This window comes from Rhipicephalus microplus, chromosome 4, assembly GCF_043290135.1.
Source record: "Rhipicephalus microplus isolate Deutch F79 chromosome 4, USDA_Rmic, whole genome shotgun sequence".
In the NCBI taxonomy this organism is placed as follows: domain Eukaryota; kingdom Metazoa; phylum Arthropoda; class Arachnida; order Ixodida; family Ixodidae; genus Rhipicephalus; species Rhipicephalus microplus.
This window is the reverse complement of record NC_134703.1, coordinates 209,051,249-209,072,154: the sequence shown is the minus strand read 5'-3', so window position 1 is coordinate 209,072,154 and position 20,906 is coordinate 209,051,249. Positions and strand designations below refer to the sequence as shown.

The 20,906-nt window shown below is 41.7% G+C and overlaps 1 protein-coding gene across 8 annotated transcripts in view; it reads left to right on the top strand.

The window, feature by feature from the left end:
* nab (NGFI-A-binding protein homolog) overlaps positions 1-20,906 on the top strand; it is a 1,065,342-nt gene that overhangs the window by 749,422 nt on the left and 295,014 nt on the right. For all 8 annotated transcript variants that reach the window (XM_075893960.1, XM_075893958.1, XM_075893959.1 and 5 more), the window contains one exon: positions 11,174-11,275. In XM_075893960.1, coding sequence (XP_075750075.1) covers positions 11,174-11,275 — 102 coding nt within the window. The remainder of the gene's footprint in view (positions 1-11,173; positions 11,276-20,906) is intronic.

Here is a 20,906-nt window from a genome sequence, read left to right as displayed (position 1 = left end):
ATAAAACATTACAAAAGTAAAGACCAAGACAGTGAGAACAGAACGAAAAAAGCGCTATAAAGGTAATCTGATTTTTTGGGAGACAGGTGAGTTTGCCTAATCTGATCAATGTGGGATGTACGCCTGCGCTTCCTTCTCTTCTTTCTTCATATTCAACAATATTGAATAGCCTCATTATCATTCTAAGAGAGCCCTGCCCTGGTGGTCTAGTGGCCAAGGTACTCGACTGCTGACCTGCAGGTCGCGGGATCGGATCCCGGCTACGGCGGCTGCATTTCGATGGAGTCGAAAATGCTTTAGGCCCATGCGCTCAGATTTCGGCGCATGTTAAGGAACCCCAAGTGGTGGAAATATATGGAGCCCTTCAATACGGCGTCTCTCATAGTCAAATGGTGGTTTTGGGACGTGAAACCTGACATAACTATTTATATATCATTCTGAGAGACGTGACAATTCAAGAAAGATAAGGCCTTACCATTGTCGTAGCGAGGTTCTTAAGTGTTTATTCTTTGTTCGAACGATCGAAGATTATGATCGGCTTCTGGATGATATAGTATTTGCACGGAACTTTATGACAAGCTTAAGGTATCTTATTGTTCCTATTTCTGTGTTGCCTCTTTTACCGTGATGTCTGTACATGGTATAGATTTGATATTTTTGATTTGTTATATATTACTACAATATTATCTGAAAATAATGTCCTGCGATTATGTCCAACTAGGATTTGTAGGCATATGTAATGAACAGATAAATAAATACGTAAATAAATAAATAGGTGAAAGGAGCCGCGTGTGGTGCAAAAAACGACGCATCACAATTTGCTTTTGAAGTCCACTTGCCTAACAATTTCTACTTTGTCTGCTGGGGAGCAATACACTGGTCTGTGAGTAGGGACATGGTTGCTGAGGGCAATTCAATTCGCAGTATTATCGAAGTTCATCTAAGGCGTTGAGAAAATGACCCTGTAACTGTGGCAGAGATCTCTCAAAACAGTTTGTTACTACGGTGGAAGATGCGTGACGTCAGCGCATTGGAGCGCGGTTGTATCGCCGTCACTGAAGACACACTTTCAATTTCCAAAGGGGTCGTGCAGAGCTTAGTTGTCTTGAAGTCGTGGCATTCAAGTTCAGTGAACGATTTAAAAAGGAGGCTTTGTCAAAGCCTAGCAAGAATTAAGTCTTCATGCCTGAGAGAACGTGTGCTAGGACTGGCAGCTTTATCTTCCCTATAAGTTCCAAGCGCATGTGTACGCGGCCAAACATTTTTGTGGTTGAGGTACCACTGATGCATGAATCTTTGGGCTTTAGTTCTCTGAACACAGCATCACTGATACAAATAATAGTTTCTCCTGTATAAAAAGCTGCCACTTTGCAAAATGACCATTGACAAGTGCACGCAAGCGTATTAGCGAAGCTGTGGGCTTGTAATGAGCTTTATGTGGCGAAACAGAGCTCTGAACGAAATGCTTGTACTTGTGCGAAAAGCACCGCGACAACTTAACCGTCATCGGGACAATAACCAGGCCGCTTATGCAGGAAAAAATCTGATGTATCTACAAAGGATTATAGAACTATAATGGTGGTAAGGAAGATATAACAAGTGCTAAGTGTGCTAAAGAAAAGTTAAAAACCGAACGAAGCAATGAATGAGTTCGCCGGAGGCAACGTGGCGGTTTAGTCCCGTGAAAGGGTTGAACGGCTCAACAACTCTGAGTGAGGACACTCGATGCTTGGGTAGCGCGGTGCTGCCAGCCGTGGCCAGCAACGCTGCTCACCACCGGGGTCGTGACCTTGAACGCGCATGGTTTCTGCCACGCTGCTCATTAATGATAGCTGAGGCTCGCTGCGGTATATGCCAGGCTCGCTTGGCGGGAACGTCCTGGCGACGTTTCAGCCACGCCAAGCCCTAGATGCGTGGACGGCTGGTTTGGCCGCAGGTGGGAGCCTGCTGCTACCTCGAGCCCGAAACCCGACAAGTCTCTGCTTCCACGCCCTGATTATTCGATCGCCAGCCACTTCTTTTTTAGTTTGTAGCCCAGAATCCATGGCCCATACCCACTCTGAGGGATCGGCCAAGAGCTCATATGGTCGATAACTGCACTATTGCTTACAACAAAAAAGGAAAAAAAGTTTTAGAATGAAGACAGTACATTAAAAAAACAAAAAATACAGATTCAAAAACTGAGAAATAAAAAAAAACAAGAAACTATACCTTGATTTTGGGAGCCGACCACACTGCTGAGTTTGCCAAACCAGATTCGTTTGGTAAGTCTCAGATTTATCGACATTTCAAAAATTACTTCTCAACCCGCTTTTTTTAACTATTTGTTAAAGTGGGTCTTATATTGAAAAACGTTTAGAGTCTTGAATGAAAAAACACACTGCATCGAATGCATATCTGTGGCAATTTCCCAAAACAGAGGCGCCAAAATTTAGAAATTTGCTGTGGGTAAATTTAAACCTAGCTTCGCAAATGGAATACTTCGAAGTCTTTTCCTAATTACTGTATAGTTACGACATGAGCCAAAATAATGTTCAATAGTTTCTGATTCTTCGCAGGATGGACAAAGGTCGGAAAGTGTCAGAACAGCTTTTTGTAAATAAAAACTTAATGGGGAAACACGGCACTGGAATCTGCTGATGATAATTTCAAGTTTGTTTGACGAACTCCACTGAAGTTTCTATGAAAATTTGAGGTGCTGATAATCTGTTCACTTTGTGACATTTTCCAAACTATCTGTAAAAATAGCAAATTTCCTATATCTAAGCCCTGCTAAGTGTTCCAACTTGGGAAGTACCGAAATTCATGGTCTATCAAGTGATGCTCGCGCCAAGGCATCTGCCAAATAATTTAATTGTAATCCGCAGTGACCTGGCACCCACACTAATTTCAGGAGTATTAAGTGCTGAGGTGCTAATGTGTGGAACGCTGCTTGAGTACAAGATTGTTCTGAGGTTTTCAGAGCTGCACACGCCGCAAGTAAGCCTGTTAGGATGATTGCACTGGTTTCGGTAATGGGAATTTTGCGAAGTGCTAAAATAATAGCTTCTAGCTCGGCTTCAAATTAAAGAGTGAAATCAGGAAGCCTCACTGAAAAAGACCAGCCGATGAAATGAGAGGCGATTCCTACGCCTGCCTTTTCATTGTTGACAGAAGCATCTGTACCTATTACATTCTTTGTTTCTGCATGTACCAAGTAATTGTTTAATGTATTGGTCAAAAATCTAACAGATTGCAACTTGGCTTGGGGGGGGGGGGGATGATTTCATCGTACTCTATCCTAATGTTGAGCGTTGAGGAATTAGTTTCAATCAGCGTGCTAACGTCTACATTTATGCAATTTAGTTTCTTCTTAAAAATTATATGAGGTGTATGAAATCGTTGCCAATGTGCAAAAAAGAAGGAGTCAAGGTCGCTGATAAATGCGTACTCTGATCTTCGCGCCGGTAAACTGAAGAACTTTAAGAAGGTTCGAACCGTTAAGATGCGGAATCGACAGAGAAGTGTTGGCAATCGCGCTTCTTCATACAATACATTATTCGCCACGAACCTGGGAAGTCTCAGGCATATTTACAGGGCTTCCCGGTCTAACATTACTGCCGCTTTAATTTTATAACTAGCGGCCCCCGAGAATACTACACACACATATTCCAATATTCCTGAAAAAGACAGGCTTGTGTGAACGCCTCTGACATGCGGTAGAGTTCTACACGCAGCAGTGAAATTACTGTCAGTCTCCCCCCACCCTTTTTTCTTTTCCCTCTCTTCCCTCTTTCTCGTCTTTCTTGTCCCCTTCCCTAATCCCCCAGTGTAGGGTAGCCAACCAGATGTCTTTCTGGTTAACCTCCCCGCATTCTCCCTTTTGTTGCTTCCTTCTCCTCCATATTCCAATATTGGTTTCATGTACATTTTATATATGATTAACATCATGTCCCTGCACAGCCCGTATTTTCTGTTGCTTAGCCTGCGCAATAAACCTAACGCCCATTGTGTCTTTGCTGTTAGATATTCTATGTGTGGGTTCCCGTTTAACTTTTCATTGTAAATTATTCCTAAGTACCTGACTGAATCTACTAGTGGAATAGGCTCCTGATTATATAATACAAAAATTGAAATTGAATTTGCTATGGGAAAGACCAAGAGCGCACTTTTACTGATGTTCAATGGTAATGAAATGGATTGCAACAAGATTTCTAGAGTAATAATATATCTATGCAATTTTTGGTGTTGGGAGTAAATGTAGCCCTCTGCGGCGAAGAACGCGATATAATTTGCATAAATGTAGACACTGACATCCTGTACAATTGGAATAGAGCTCATCAGTATATTGAATAATGCCGGAGATAGGACGGACCCTTGGGAAACACCACGTTTCTGTTTGAATTTATGCGTACAACATTCATCCTTCACGCAGTGAAATTCCCTTAATTTTAAAAATTCTGCTATCCACTCAATAATATAATGAGTAAAATTTATGCTCTTCAAGGCGTTAAGTAGAACAGAGTGCTCGACGCTGTCATACGCTTTAGCTATGTCGAGGGTCACTAATGCGGCGTATTGTTTCTTTTTACGAGCAAGCTGTATTCGACTCTCTAAATCCGCATGGGTGCATCAAATTGAGCATTCTCTGTGAAACCCAATTTGGTTTGGCTTCAATATTAACGTATTCGTCATCCAGAAATTTATTCGGCCATTTAGGACCCTCTCTATGAGTTTCATCATGTTTGAAGTTAGCGAGATGGGTCTGATATTATCTATGTTGAAACCTAATTCTTGATATTTTATTAGGAGATTTACCTTAGTCATTTTCCAGTCATACGGTATCGAGGCGTTCTTCAAAGAGTAGTTTATAAGATGAAGGACGTCGCCGGGCGATAGCTTCCATAGAATTTTAATCATTGGAACTGTGATTCCATTTGCACTAGGAGCTGACGAGGGTAGATCTCGAACTGCTTTTGGTGCTTCAGACAGCGTTACGTTTTTGAAGTCAGCGCTTATGCTAGACTTTTGCCAGTTAAAAGCCATTGTCAAAGATAATCTCATTTCTAGACCTCTGCCAATTGACACTAAAGAGTTCGTGGTTTTTCCCAATGATAGTTTTTCATAATCAGTGTTTACTGTACACGGTGGGGTTTTGCGAGATCGCATACATTGATATAAAGCTTTCTTATTTTTAGGTTTCGAGAAGAAATGGAAATGTTTTATCATATTCTTCTTTAGCTTGGGCCACCGTACGTTTAAATACAGCGACAAAAAGTTTATAATCTGACGAGTTTTTAGGGGAGTGATTATGTATTAGCTTTTTCCAAGCTGCTTGTCGTCATCTGTGATCTCGTGAACAGTTGGAATTCAACCAGGGGCCATAGAATACTCTCTTCGCCGAATGGAATGGAATGAAAAAACTTTATTTCATTCTTGCAGGACGTGCTTAGCGCGTAGCGAGCGTCTCCCACGCAGGGACCGATTGGCATCAAATTCAGCGTTTTTGTATGCCCTTTTATTTACTGCGGTTAATTTCATAGCTTTAGTGTCATCACCATCTTGAGAGGGAGAGTCTAAAGCAACTTTTAGGCCGAGTTGTAATTTTGGATAATTTATAGAGATCCGGGCATGGAAACGTGATGACTAAACGTGGCAAGCGATCTCGAACAATATAGGAAAGTGGTACTGTTGGAGTTGCAATCAATAGCTGTCCATGATGTACTGGCAATAGCCGAACTTACAAAGCTTGAATCTAAGGTGGAGCATGCACTAGCTCGAATAAATGTGGGAGTTCTAGCGTGAAGGCACAACAAATTGTTGTCTACCGACCAGTCCCACAGCCGTTGTCCACATTGATCCGTTCTAAAACCCCAGCATGTATGGTGAGAATTGAAGTCGCCAACTATAATTTTTTCTTTACAGTGTGAATTAGCAGCCAAATCTAACATCTTGTGTCTTAAACGCCTACAGGAAAGTAGACGTTTATTAGCGAGAAAGGCAACTATCTTGGCAAGGTAATATCTCACATGAAAATTTCGAATTCAGAAGACATATATTTGTATGAGATTTTAACTTTTAAACTAATTTTATTGTTTATAAAGAACGCTAAACCTCCGCCTTTGCATGGACGGTCTAGACGAATAGCTTGGAAGTTGGGTAGGTGAAACAAGTGATGTGTGGAAAGCCAAGTTTCTTGTAATGCAATATTAGCCGAATCCAATTTTGAAGACAGGTATAACAGATCTGTTATGGCTGAGTGAAGAGATCGGCAATTCCAATGTATAGTTTCAAGAGACCCTATGATTTTGTTTGGCTGGTTTCGGCAACTACCTTATCTAAGATACTTTCTTTTAGAAAATCTGTTTTTGAAAGGTTGTCCTTATGGTATTTTTTGCTTTATGCATGGTTCGGCAAGCCAGGTTCTTTTGATGCAGGGGATCTAGAACAGTTTCGGCATTTGAGATCCATATCCATATCTTGTGTGTCCTGAGAAGCTTCCTGTACACCCTCGCTTCGCTTCTGAACGCCTTCTCCAGAGGGCTCTGCAGACTGTGCATTTGACGGAGTTATCTCAGATTCTGCCTCACTTTTTGGGTGTGCAGACTCAGAATGTTCTACAGCCGTACTTATATCTATCTGTGCTCCAAGACTTATGTGATTTGTTTATTTATATTATGCGACACCGACTCACACAGGGTGGTAGCAAGGCGTTGCATAGCCTTCCCACAGCCTTCTCGATCAAGTCCGCAATTGATAGGGAAAATGATGCTTTCATTGCTATGTTATAAAGGGCAGCTGCTCCTGCGTACCCTTGAGTTTTGGCTCTAATTTCAGCAATGGAATACTTTCGGGACGTCCTGAATAAGTACGTCCACTCCTGCGAGAAATGCTCTTATCGCACAATCTCTTCCCGTGAGAGTGCACCACGCAGAACTGATGATGCTTGCCGATATTGCGCGCGCGCGCCGGCTATCGCTATCACGGCCTTGATTAGAATCAAAGGCTGCTGCTTGCCTTCCCCTCGTCTTTTCGTGCTCGTTCAAGACGAGTGGCAGGTCTCCTCTCTGCATTCGAAGGCAAACAGTGGAACGCTGACGCGTGCGCCTTCCGAGCGACGGAGATTGTTTAATTTTTGCTTGAGCAGTGCTCGTCACCCCAGCTTGCGCAATTTTACGTGCAGGTTGAACGTACGATGCGCCAGGCATGGTACCAACTTGCAGCATTTGACGGGGAACATGGCGGCGAAGGCGAAAACCCGTCGATTGTCCATATAATGTCGGATCCATAAGTTTTGAACCCTGCAATGAATAACGTAACACGTCAAAGTACGTCTATAGCTATTACTGATGGCAGCACTGTCATAACAGATTCAGATGCACTGGCAGAAAAATTTATTAGTTATTTCACTGACGTCATAACAGAGCTTACCTCAAAACAAAAACCTGCCAACTTTCAACAGAATGATGATTTACCTATAATTGAGCATCAAAGCAGCTCCTTTTACGTGGCACCTACTGATCCTACTGAGGTCCGCAGTGCTGTACAAGCGTTAAACAATACAAATTCTGTAGGACACCATGACTTACCTGTAGCCCTGTTGAAACACTCAGGGAGTTTTATCGCAGAGCCCTTAGACAGCATCACAAACACAGCGTTTTCTTCTGGTGTTTTTCCAACAGCCTTGAAAGTTGGCAAAGTAATACCGGTGTTTAAAAAAAAACTACTCGTGGAGAATTACCGGCCCATTAGTTTGCTTTCACCTCTAAGGTAATCGAGAAATTACTTATTAAGCTAATCAGCTTTTACTTTGAAACAACAGACATTTATCAAGCGCACATTATGGCTACATTAAAGCCAAAAGTACAGAACTGGCCTTTCTTACCCTAACGGAAAAAAATAGGCAAAATATTGAATATAAGCTCCTCAATATAGGCATATTTATAGACTTGACAAAAGCATTCGATGTTCATAATCACGAGCAACTGCTATCAAAACTAGAGGACTATGGTGTTCAAGGCACTCCTAATAAGCCAATAAAAGGCTGTCTTACGAATAGGCAACAGTATGTGTGTATCAATGCACGAAACTCTGATAAAAACCCCGTAAGCTCAGGTGTCCCGCAGGGGTCAATATTAGGGTCCTTTTTGTTCTTCATTGTCTTCATAAATGATCTCCCTTCGCACATACAGGAAGAAAGTGTCCTATACGCAGACGACACAAATATCTTCATAGCGGCTAAGACTAAAAAAGATGTATGGCAAAAAGCTCATTGCACTCTCAACAGGCTCTCTTACTGGTTACACACAAATGAAGTATTTCCAAATCTTTCTAAAAGTAATTTTATAATTTTCTCTGCCAAAAATGCGCCACTCAGAAACGACGGAAAATTGCTTTTTAATGAAGTTTCTCTAAAAAATGTAAGTGAAAAAAATTTTTAGACTTAGTCATAGATAAACATCTGACGTGGCACAGTCATGTGCAAGATGTAACTATGAAAATTTACAAAAATGTGCCATTATTTTATAGGCTACGATATCTGTTTCTACTACGCACCATTCTGATTCTTTACCGTAGTTTTGTTGAACCACATGTGCCATATTGTATTTCAGTCTATGGTCTCGCATATCCAACAACATTAAAGCCTATTCAGGTAGCTCAAAATACTGCTTTGCGAATAATTTGTTTTTGCCGGCGAACTGAATCTATTTGTTTATCCCTTATTAAATATTTTACCGCTGCATGATAGCATTCTTTTCCGCAATGGTATTGCTACGTACGAATATCTCAGAAATACTATAAACAGTCCGTCAGTTCAATTTCATCAACACCTCACGCATTATCCAACAATTTCCTCTTCATTAATGCTGTTAACAATATCACGAGCACGCACAAACTGTGGGGCATTTTTTTTAATAAATGCTGCAGCCAGTCTTCGGAATACCCTTTCTACAGAAATCACTTCTTCATCAATTCAGCATTTTTCTAACACACTGTGCCAGTACTTTCTGTACAATTTCTAAAAAAACACAACTTTTTTTGCTTTCGAGTTTTCGTACCGTTTAGCCTTTTGTTGTTTTTGTTTTGTTCTTATCTTATCTTCTTTTATGTTGTGAATTGTTTCATTTTACTCGCTGTATGACGATTTGTTCTGTTTCGCATACACTTAGGTATAGGATATTTTTATACATTATATATATATATATATATATATATATATATATATATATATATATATATATATATATATAGTCCAGGAGATCCTCCGTGAGCAGTCACAACGTGGTTTATTTCGACGTTTCGGCCTAGAGTCTGGCCTTCATCAGGATTAAAGATACAGTTTGTTGGTGCTCAGCTTTATACAATCTCAAATCAGAGGGCAAGGAAAGAGGAAAAAAAGACAGAAAAGAAAAAAGGGGAAAAAAGAAAAAGAAACGAAAAAGAAGAAAAAAGAGAAGAAGAAGAGAAAACGGTGGACCCCCTCGGGCGCCCCCCTTCCACTCTTCCTTCCACTTCCCCCCTCCACTCTTCCCTCCACTTCCCCCTTCATCTCTCTCCCCCTTCTCCCCTTCACCTTTCTGATGTCAGCGGTCTGTGTGTTTCCTTTCACTAACGCATTCCTCCCAATCAGACGGCGCCTCCTGGCACTGGCGGTTCGGTGTGGGGCGAAGGTGAAGGGGAGAAGGGGGACAGAGATGAAGGAGGAGGTGGAGGGAAGAGTGGAGGGGGGAAGTGGAAGGAAGAGTGGAAGGTGGGCGCCCGAGGGGAATCCACCGTATATTATTTTTCTCTTCCTTTTCTCTTTTTTGTTCTTTTTTCTTTCCTTTTTCTTTTTTTCTTTTTTCCCTTTTTTTCTTTTCTGTCTTTTTTTCTTCTTTCCTTGTCCTCTGATTTGAGATTGTATAAAGCTGAGCACCAACAAACTGTACCTTTAATCCTGATGAAGGCCAGACTCTAGGCCAAAACGTCGAAATAAACCACGTTGTGACCGCTCATGGAGGATCTACTGGACTATATGCAACGCTACGGCCACTCAACCACCATGCCTGCCTATATATATATATATATATATATATATATATATATATATATATATATATATATATATATATATATATATATATATATATATATATATATATATATATATATTACATACTGCATAGCTTCTAGTTTCGTTTTGCACATTGAATGATTTGTGTTGTTCAGTATACACCTGTATATAGAACTCTTGTACATGGATTGAAATAACATTATTTGTCATGGGGACCCCTTCCACAACTCGTGCTGAGTTCTGGGGTCCTAACTGTATGAATATTACCCATTGTACTTCATTTTTGTTACGAATATTAACGATAAATTGACTGAGTGAATTGACCGTATTCCCATCACAAAAAAGAAGATCCACTTAATCACATAGCAATAGTAGCGCGGCGAGCGCATCTAAATTTCCTCGTGGTTCTCATGTCTGCTGTGGTACTTTAATGACCGAGCGTAAGTTATTTACATTTTTTTACAGAGCCATATTGGTTTAGTATGAAGGAAACCTTCATTGAATAGCTCCTCTCTGGTCTTGAGTTGTTGTTCATGTTGGATGCGATGTTTGAATCACGTTTGAATATTGTAACATTTTAACATTACTTTTTTTATTCGTTCGAGGTCTAGTAGCTGTCCATAACGCCGCTTATGTTTTTCTTTGAGTTGATGTGCTTTCACTTTTGATGTTGTAAGGTTTAATATACAATAATTTTGGGTTAGTCTGGCCGCTTCATCGGCATTGCACACTTACTAAAAACCACTGATATGTATTTTGTTTACAAGAAAGCAAAAATTTTGATACGCAAAAACTGCTCCAGAACTAAATTTTGATTCTCCAAAACACACCTCTTGCTGCTCCAGAGATGCTCCAAAACTCCATTTTTACTGGTTCAAAGCTGCTCCAGAACCACACTATTCGTGCTCCCGAAGCTGCTTCAAAATACTAAAGCCTGCTTCCACCCCTTCACAAGGGTCTTGTCCCCTTTTCTCGTTCTTTTGATTTAGTGTGCGGCGGTGGGCACCGGAGAGAGTTGCGTGCTTATTGTTTGAAAACTTCCAATAAAGCGTACATTTGTTTGACCTGATTGAGAGCCCGCAGTTGTGCTCTACGGTTTCGTTCTTGAATAATAAAAACAAGATGCCTATCTTCTTGCAGTCGCGATGACGTCGCAACCCACAAACGAATCGGAGCTGCAGTTGTACAGGGTCCTCCAGCGAGCCAATCTACTCTCATACTACGACACCTTTATTTGTCAAGGTAAGCCACTCACTCACCACTGCTCCACACATTGTGTAGTGCCGTGAGTCACGCGTTTTATCCGTAAGCGGCAGCTGGCTTTGCGTCTGTACGTGCTACATATGTCCCTCCCCCTCCCAATTCAGAATAGGGGGGGGGGGGGACCGCATGTTTGTCGCGTCATTTTTTACAGAGTGGATAGTGGTCAAGCATGTTTCTCACCCATCAAGTGTGAGTAAGCGCGAACAGACAAAGACGTAGAAGAGTACTCACACAGACACAGCGCTAATTCCTTCTGGTCTTTTCTTTTCGCACGAACCGATAAATATATACCGAGGGAGCGGTAAATAACATGAACAGAAAAAACATCTCGCAGAATCACATCGTTGAACCAAGCAGGTGTGCATTGCATTGTCCCGACATAGTGCAGATTCCATGTCACTGTGTCAAACCAAGCTATTAAAGCTCTTTTTGAGAAAGCGATACTGATGGTTGGCTAACGCACACGTCTGATTATTTTGCAATTTCATATACCTCCATAATCTCCCTTGTAATTTTACCAGGTGCCTTAAATAGATTACCATTTTTTTTCAACAGGGACTTGCATTCACAATTTCGGAAATTAATACCCAGATGACCTGATATTGCATTCGTGAAATTATAATGATGCTCTTTCATTCTCTGATTGATACATCGCCTGGTCTCACCAACGTAGTTCTTTCCAAAGGAAAGCGGAACAGCATAAACAACCTTGCGAACACGGATTACAAAAAAAAAATGACAGATTGCACGTATGGTGGGAATCGATGATATGCAAAGCACGAATGACAAAGTTTGGTATGACACTTTAAAATCAGCACAAACTTACGAGGTGGGGGTAAATGAAGTCGTACATGACTTTTGTGTCATGTTTATCATGTAGAAAAGTGTCATATACCTTCATGTATTCACGTCACGTGATACCCAACTCAGTACATGTGGAGCCAGTGAAACGCCCGCGAGCACACTATGAGCGTGGTACATTGTCATGTTCTTACATAACACGCGTGTCAGGATTATCATGTTTGCACTAGTCATATACTGCGTCATGCATTCACGTCCCGTATTTACCAAATTTGGCATAAGTGATGCTAGCGAAACGGCCGCGAGCGCATTATGAGCGCAGCATATAGTCATGTTGTTACATGACACGCATCTCATGTTTATCATTTTTTCACCAGTATCATACCTTCGTCCTCCATTCACGTCCCGTAATACTAGATTTGGTATACCTGAATCGAGCAAAACGGCCACGAGCACATCGTAGGCATGGCAGGTTGTCATGTTTTACATGACATGCATGCCATGATTTTCATGTTAAGTTCTGTCGCTTGTGTTCGCCATGCAATCATGTCATACCATACCAGTTTTGCTACATGCCATGTGAACGAAACCACCGCAAGAGCTGCTGGACTATGAAATGTAAATCATTACATTCGTGACATACATGTCATAATTTTCTCAATGTGACTAATCGAATATGTTCTTTATACAGCCATGTTATGCCATACCAAGTTTAGTATCGATATCAATAGTGAAACGACCAGGAGAGCTAAAAGTCGTAGGCGGCTAGATAGATAGATAGATAGATAGATAGATAGATAGATAGATAGATAGATAGATAGATAGATAGATAGATAGATAGATAGATAGATAGATAGATAGATAGATAGATAGATAGATAGATAGATAGATAGATAGATAGATAGATAGATAGATAGATAGATAGATAGATAGATAGATAGATAGATAGATAGATAGATAGATAGATAGATAGATAGATAGATAGATAGATAGATAGATAGATAGATAGATAGATAGATAGATAGATAGATAGATAGATAGATAGATAGATAGATAGATAGACAGACAGACGGACGGACGGACGGACGGACGGACGGACGGACGGACGGACGGACGGACGGACGGACGGACGATGAAACAACAAATTCTGCGAGAGCATCACTTAGCCTTAGGGCAACGCCTCTGCTTGTGAAAACAATGAAAATGACTTCCTCTGCTTGAAAATGCAGTGTATGTAGTTTTCATGCTTTACAAACGCACGCGTCCTGTAGACATGTTTCGCAATGCACAATGGAATATTGCAGTAAGAATGCGTGGCACTAGCGCTCATTGCCAACGGGCGTCAGAATATGTAATCACCATAATGGCTCCGTGGTTTAAAACCGACACCCCACTGCATACGGCTCTCACGCTACTGGGCTTATTCTCTTAAAGCCACGTAGTGGGCGCAGAGCGAACTAGCTCAGTCCGACCTCTCTGCCTTCTAATAAATTATCTCTCTCTCTCTCTCTCTCTCGAAAAGGTTCCACGCACAAAGTGTTTGAAGTACGCACTAGGAACAGGATGTCGTTACCTAATCGAAGCTTTGGGATCTACTCATTTTTGCTCCTTAACTTCGGCGGCGCACAACCATACCCACATTTCTCTGTATGAAGGCACATATACACTCGGGAAAATTGGCCAAGAAAACGTCGTGTAACCTTTCAGTAAGATCTATATTACTGCTTGTTAGTATTCTATAACTAGAATAAAAAATAAATTTGTAATATAGTATCCTAAAAACAGAAACAGAGAGACAGAGATAGAAAATGAAAGAACCTGAGAAAGTGAAATTGTGAAGATTTGAGCTCACCAGACGGCTGAGTTTTTTTGCTTGATCCTTTCTTTTGTGGCTCTCACCCACCAAGGGGGACGGGCCAAGAAGCCGGTGGTTAATGCAAGTCAATACCTTTAGGTTTTCTAGACTAGGGGAATAGGATTACTTTGTTTTGACAGTGAAACTAATTTGGCGCAATGTAAAAAAAGGGGGGGGGGGAGGAGAGAGATAATACAATTTGTTGAATGTCTGAGGTGTAATTGTTATACGAAATTCTTATGAAGGTTAAATCATTGCAGTGTAACAGTTAACTAATAAATGATAGATTGGCTAGTAATATTCGAGAGCTGATCACTGACTCAGCAGGGTAATCTTCTTGTGTTATATAGGGATTCGCAGAGAGCCCCGCAGATGTTCTTGTCGCTGTGTCCCAATGAAGTGGCCCAAAAGACAAAATATTAGGAGTAGTAAGTGATATTCCTAGTTTTTTTGATAAAATTTTGAAGCAATTTTTTTTAAACGGTTACATGTGATAAGAAAATGGTCCTTATGTTCAGGTTCGTTACAACTTGAGCACAGAGGGGTTGGCACCAGACCAGACCTGTTTAAGTAGAAATTGAGAGGTGGTACGTGGCAAAGTAATTTTTAATTGAGACTTCCAATTTACACGTGGGACACCATTTATTATTTCATGGGAAGTGCAGGTGCGAGAAATCTGGATTTGATATCGTAATTTTTATGAGTCTTCAAGGAGGGAAAGTTTTCTAAACCTCGCTTCTGTTGCATAAGCTGTAGGAGGCATGATTGGCACAATCGGGAGATCAAGGGATGTTCGCGCGAGTGAGTCGGCCATCTCGTTTATAAATATACTACGATGGCCTGGCACCCATATCATTCGCACTAGACGAATGTTTCCTGGGATTAATCATTTAAAAGCTTATAGTACTGCTGATGTCGACGACGATGATAAAAGTGAACACACGGAATACGAGTCAGTCACTATCACAGCTGTTGAATGAGTCGCACGAAGTTTACGAATAGCTAGTATAACGGCCATTAATTCCGCTTCAAATATTGGTGTATAATCTGGAAGGCGTAATGAAAATGACCAGAATAATGAGAGAGAAAAAATACCCACATGTGCCTTGTCGCCACTCATAGGTGCATTCGTTGCAATTACTATATTACCACCTAATTGAGGCAAGTGTTGTTCTAATAAGCCAATGAAATATTTTGAGGGCAAATGTTTAGCATTCATTGGGAAGATATCGTCAAATTTTATTTGCACTGAGCCGATTGGTTTGTCGGATGGTGTGATCTCGAATATATTAGCATTTAAAGAAGTGTTTGAACGAATAGCACTTGTGCTTTATATACACGGGATCAATGATCATTGAAAAAGACACCAGGCTCCGCAAAGAATACAAAGTGTCGCTTTGTTAATGTGTATTCAGAAAACTTTCAATAGGTTTCGACTGTTAAAACATGGAATCTGCAAGCTAGAGTGGGTATTGGAGCTTCTTGATACAAAACATTGTTAGCTGTGAATTTTCGCACACCTAAACAACTTCGAAGAGCTTCCCGCTCCAAGAGAATCTAGGGGTTTATTTTGTGTGCTGGTCCACCAGAGAATAGTACACATGCGAATTCAAGAATCGGACGAACGTATATGCGATAAATCGTCATCAACGTATCTCTGCGAAGACCGGAACGGAGGCGGCCAAGCCTACCTATCATCCTATCAGCGCGTGTAGGCTTAATTTTATGTGCCACACTCTTCTTCTTCTGATGGTGCATCATAAAGAGTCAAACGTGGTAGTGGGGATTCTGCTTAAGAGAAGGGAAATGAAATTAGAACATTGGCGTGGGCGTATCAAATCATTCATTCACAAAGCGTTATTTGGTTTCTGAAATGCGGTAGTTATAGAATAAACCACCGGCTTTATGAGACCGTAGTGAGTAAGAGCCAAAACAAGGGCGTAGTAAGTAAGTAAACCGCTCTGTGTTTTCTGAAGCATGCCTCAAATTGCTACATTCATTGGTGACCCAGACTACGAATGCGACCTTCACTATAGGGCAGCGTGAAAAACCAGATGGCCTCAAACCTGGCCCTATATACTCCTATTTCGGAGGTGCCTTGTGCGAGTCGTTAGCACCACAACGCTACGCCAACTATGACTTGTGGATACCGCTTACGGTTCATTGAAGCTGATAACAAGTTTCGCTCTCGCCGCATCACGTTAGACGTTTGCAAGTACGACCAAATAGTTGAAGCGTGGACGCGTCACTGCAGGAAATGGCTGAGCTATGCGACATCCCGGTGCTATCGTTTGGTGAAACTCCATATGACGGCCCACCACACGCGTATACGCCGACTCATTTCGCCTGCACATCGACGAATTCAGCCAACACGGGCGCTGACGTGTCAGTAATGAGACGTCCCACGGAATCAATAGAGCTCGCGATCGTGGCTTTTTTTCAGCCGTAAATAGCCCTTGGTATGTAACATTCAATGCGTGTTCATGTCCTGATTCTCTCCCATGGGCCCGGGAAAAAAAAAAAAGCCAGGCAGAAACAACACAGAGTGCGTCACCTTGCAGTTGCATGTACATGTGCTCAATTAGAACTGCGAAGAACACTGACAGCGCTAATCAAAGTAAGCTGTTCGTCAGCGGCCATGTGCCCGCACAGTCACTGGCCACAACTTGAAAGCGATATTTAAAAAAAGTAGGAGTCGTACGCCATCGGTATCAAGCTGGCTGCCTGTGTGAGTGCATTGCGGGCACAGGCGAAGGAAACGTCGCATACTATTTATTTCACAAAAAAAAAACCTCCCCTGCATGACAGTTCAGATAAAGAAATGTCTTTTTCTCCTAGCGACAGTTGTTGTGTAGCATCAAGTGTGAAGGCGATGGCAGATACGACTAATCGATTGGCCCGCGGTGCACAGCGAGCGACTTACGAGCACGGCGACAGAACTGTCTGTGCCTTCGAACAGTCTCGTCGCTGTAAGTATGCAAACATCTGCATCAATGTGAACAGTGGACACCTGCATATTGTTCATTTGTGACTATAGAATAACGACGACGAAAATTCCACAAGAGCCGCATGTTGCGATCGCCGGTAGTCGCGTTTAGCCGTACTTCTCGTAAGCCTAGCGACGCCGTCGGCAAGCCCTCACGATGGCATCGGCGGGGCGCCTGCCTGCTTCACCGGCTTTCCGGCATGAGCGCCGCTGCTATGTTTGTGTTTGCGGACTCGTGCACCAGCACTGCGAATGCTGGTTCAGCGGACATGATTGAAATGCCAGCTGATAATTTGTGTTTTCTGACTGGAGGGGTGTTGAAGATTAGATGAATCCATATTAAAAGATCGGTGCACTTTGGTGCTATAAATTAACCGATGTAAATTTTCACGTTACGGTGTCAGTGTTTATTGTTTTTTTAAGCCGAGTAAAAGTCGCCCACTGGCACTACAAGAGAGGTCAAAATACTGTGCTATATATATCCGATAGTTCGCTTCCTGTAGTGTAGCGCGAATGGTCAGTGCTTGCGGTGTTTTACTTTGAAATAATAGTGCGTCTCTCTCTCTCTCTCTCTCTCTCTCTCTCTATATATATATATATATATATATATATATATATATATATATATATATATGTGTGTGTGTGTGTGTGTGTGTGTGTGTGTGTGTGTGTGTGTGTGTGTGTGTGTGTGTGTTGCATGACCAATAATTCTTCTGCGTTCTTCAGTGCTGATTAGATTGTAATAAACATAATTTATACTTCAAAAGTGCAGGGCCGAATTTTTTTCTCATTCGTACAGACGGTTCAACTGTTAGTCCCACTGAAGCATTCTACTTGAACCAACATTTAAATCAAGTGAAGTAAGTGCTAGGGGGGTAACAGTCAAACCCTTCAAATTGCTTCCAGAGGTATTCAAAATAGGTTCAAAATCTGTGGTAGCCCATTAATACCTTAAAGGACCAATGCTACACCCCACTGCCGTCCTTTTCAGGTTAGAGTGTACACGCATGCTGGTTCAGCGGTCGCGATTTCAAATTTTTTGAGCGTTTGATGCACAATATATGAATTTTCATTCTCAACGTGACATTTGTATAGCAATTGCTCATTTAATCACATGTCTGTATAAACCTAAAAATACTGTACAAGTGGTCAGAGGGGGGGGGGGGACGATTTGAAATGAAAGGAAGAGAAAAGTGAGCCCCGTAACTGTCTTTGAGGGGGAGCACACCTCAACGGTAGCTCACGAGAGATGGGGGTAGAGAAGGGATTAAAAGGGTAGGATTAAAAAGTAAAGAGACAGAGAGAGGGGAAGGAGAGAGCGAGACGCAGGGACAACGAATGACAGATGTAAGGAGAAGACCAGAAATATGGACACGGTTGCAGGAGTCCGAGGACTGGGCACCACTGGTGAGAGCTCTTGTTGGCGTCACAAGATGGCGCAGGGCAAGTCCAGTAGACCAGAGCTATAATGTCGTCGAAGATCAGCGTCAGAGGATGGCATAGCGCCAGCCCAATCAGCCAGAGCTACGCTGACGTCGGAGATCGCGAGGGCACAACTGATCGGCCCGAAATCCAGCGAGCGAGTCTGACAAATGGCCGAATAACATATTTTTTGTGTGCAAAAAAGTAATTTTTGGCCCCATCTGAAGTCTCGGGATGGGAAAACTGTTGACAGTGTTGTATCCGTTGCTGAAAAAGGTAACTAAATACGTTACTCGTTCCACCAACAAAAAATGAACGCATTACCTCAAAAAAAAAAAAAAAGTAGCGCGTTACCGTTACCATTACTGGAAAAAGTAACAGACGTCACCTCTGCCGTTACCACACAATTATAAACTTTAGTCAATGTGTCTTTGTTACAGGAACTCACAATAAGAATTTTTCATATGTAAATTTTATGTTCACAGGAAACTTCTAACAGGAAAAGAAACTATATTCAGTATGCTGATTTAACGAATATCATTTGTACAAATGCACTGGGCCTGAGCATTATTATAGTGGCTTTACATTTCTACTACATGCTACGGCTTCTGACTCAAAGGCACAGGGCGAAGCCATTTTTCTCGATGCGACAATATGCGCGATATGAGATTCAATCATCCACGCTAGCCACAACAAAAGACTCAGTGAACTCTCAAGACGGTTTTTCAGTGATTTGTTTTTTCCGGGTCCGAAGAGCCCCGAGCTCCAGTGGCAATCGTTGAAATCGAAGCTTGTGGTGCTCGATTTTTGAAATTACCCGCCGCGTGCCAGAATCTAATCTTGGATGCCTGCATTGGAGGTGGGGGGGGGGGGGGTGGCGTTTGCACGTTTGTGACATCAGAGGTTCCTTGGTCCACTCCTGTCGTCTCGTTCGGGCCACCAAAACTTGAGGCGCGTGCCTCATCGACGCCAGCGCGCATGCGCTGATGACCCATACCGAAAAGGCTGAAGGCTCGCTAAGGAAGTGTTCTGTGGCCTTGTCAGGAAACAAATATTTCTGTATAAACGTTTCTAGTTCACTTCAGCCTTTATATTTACCGCAAGAAATTGCTGGCGTTTGTGTGAGCATGTTCAAGAACAGCCTCGAGTGGCTCAGGAGTTCAATAACCAAAAATAACCATTTAGATGAGTCGGAAGTGATGCAGCAATATTATTGGGACACGCTGTCCGGAGGAGAGGGTACGTCACTGTTGAATTTGTGTAAGCAACTTTTTTTGAATGTGAGCCACAGACACAAAGGTTAATTCCTACTCGAAGGGCACTGTGAAATTGTTCGGGTTGGCATATAGAATGAACGGGCATTGCACCACAATGTGTGCTCGGCATTCAAGGAAGCCTCGTCTGGGAAATCGCGTACTAAGTGCTACTATACATTTGTAGCCAGTGAATTTGTAAGTTAAGTTCGTGGAGCTCTAACAGTGGACAGAGTCATTGATGCGCCCCAAACAAGCACCTACATGCGCGCGAACAGTGATCCCTAATATTGAAACATACGTTAATATCTATGCTTCAAAACATCTTTAAATACATGACAGAGTTAACGAAATCAGAATGTAGAGTAATCAGTCATTTCAATTCGCTTACATTTCTTCAATTGCGGCTCCATGATCATGATTCATAGCTTGCCCAAGGGGGCCAGTTTAGCATATATACGAAATATCATCTGCTGAGAAATGCTGCTGTTTTGTTGTTTTCCACCTCAAGCAAACTTAGTTAGGTTTGCTGTTAGAAAGTGTTGTGACCACTCTGGACAGACTTTTGTGAGGAGCGATGAAAACAACGGGCTTTCAGTTTGAATTAACTGTTGTGAATACCAATGTTCTCAAATTACCGAGAAATTTCTCCCAGAGAAATACACAGGACTTTGTCAGGACAAGATGGGATTTTGAATATAACTTTAGCTAGTAATTAACCGAGTTCCAAAACAAGTTTTTGCTGTAGTAATATTTGTTGTATGTAAAAGACCTGACACATGACAAGAAATTTTTAAAGGTACAATTATTATCAACCGAATAATAATTGAGTGCTCTCAGTAGGTATGATCAGAGTTGGCCAGTGTTTATACATGTTGATGATTTGAATGTATACAAAGAGCTATTTTCTTGATATTTCTGTGAACGATGTAGCCAAAAGGGCTAGTTTTCTGTGACGTCAATGTTAAGAGTGAGGCAGGCAGTTAGGAAGTAATGAGGAATGAAAATATGAATTTAGCTTCTACCATCGTCCATCGTTGGAACACTGTCTTGATGACTATATATACCATTGGTTCAAAAAGTACACTCTTTTATTCCTCTTTCAATGAAAAGCTCAGCTTTATGAGATTCATTCAAAAAATAAGGGTAGTTTGGTTCCCAGCAAGAAAATATTCATAAACAAAAGTTTTTCATTAGCGGGCTTAGTTTAGCAAAAACCTATGTCACTTTTATGCAGAATCACTGTCAACTTCTTGGGACTTTTCGTACCACTGCAGTAGTTTGTTTAGTGTC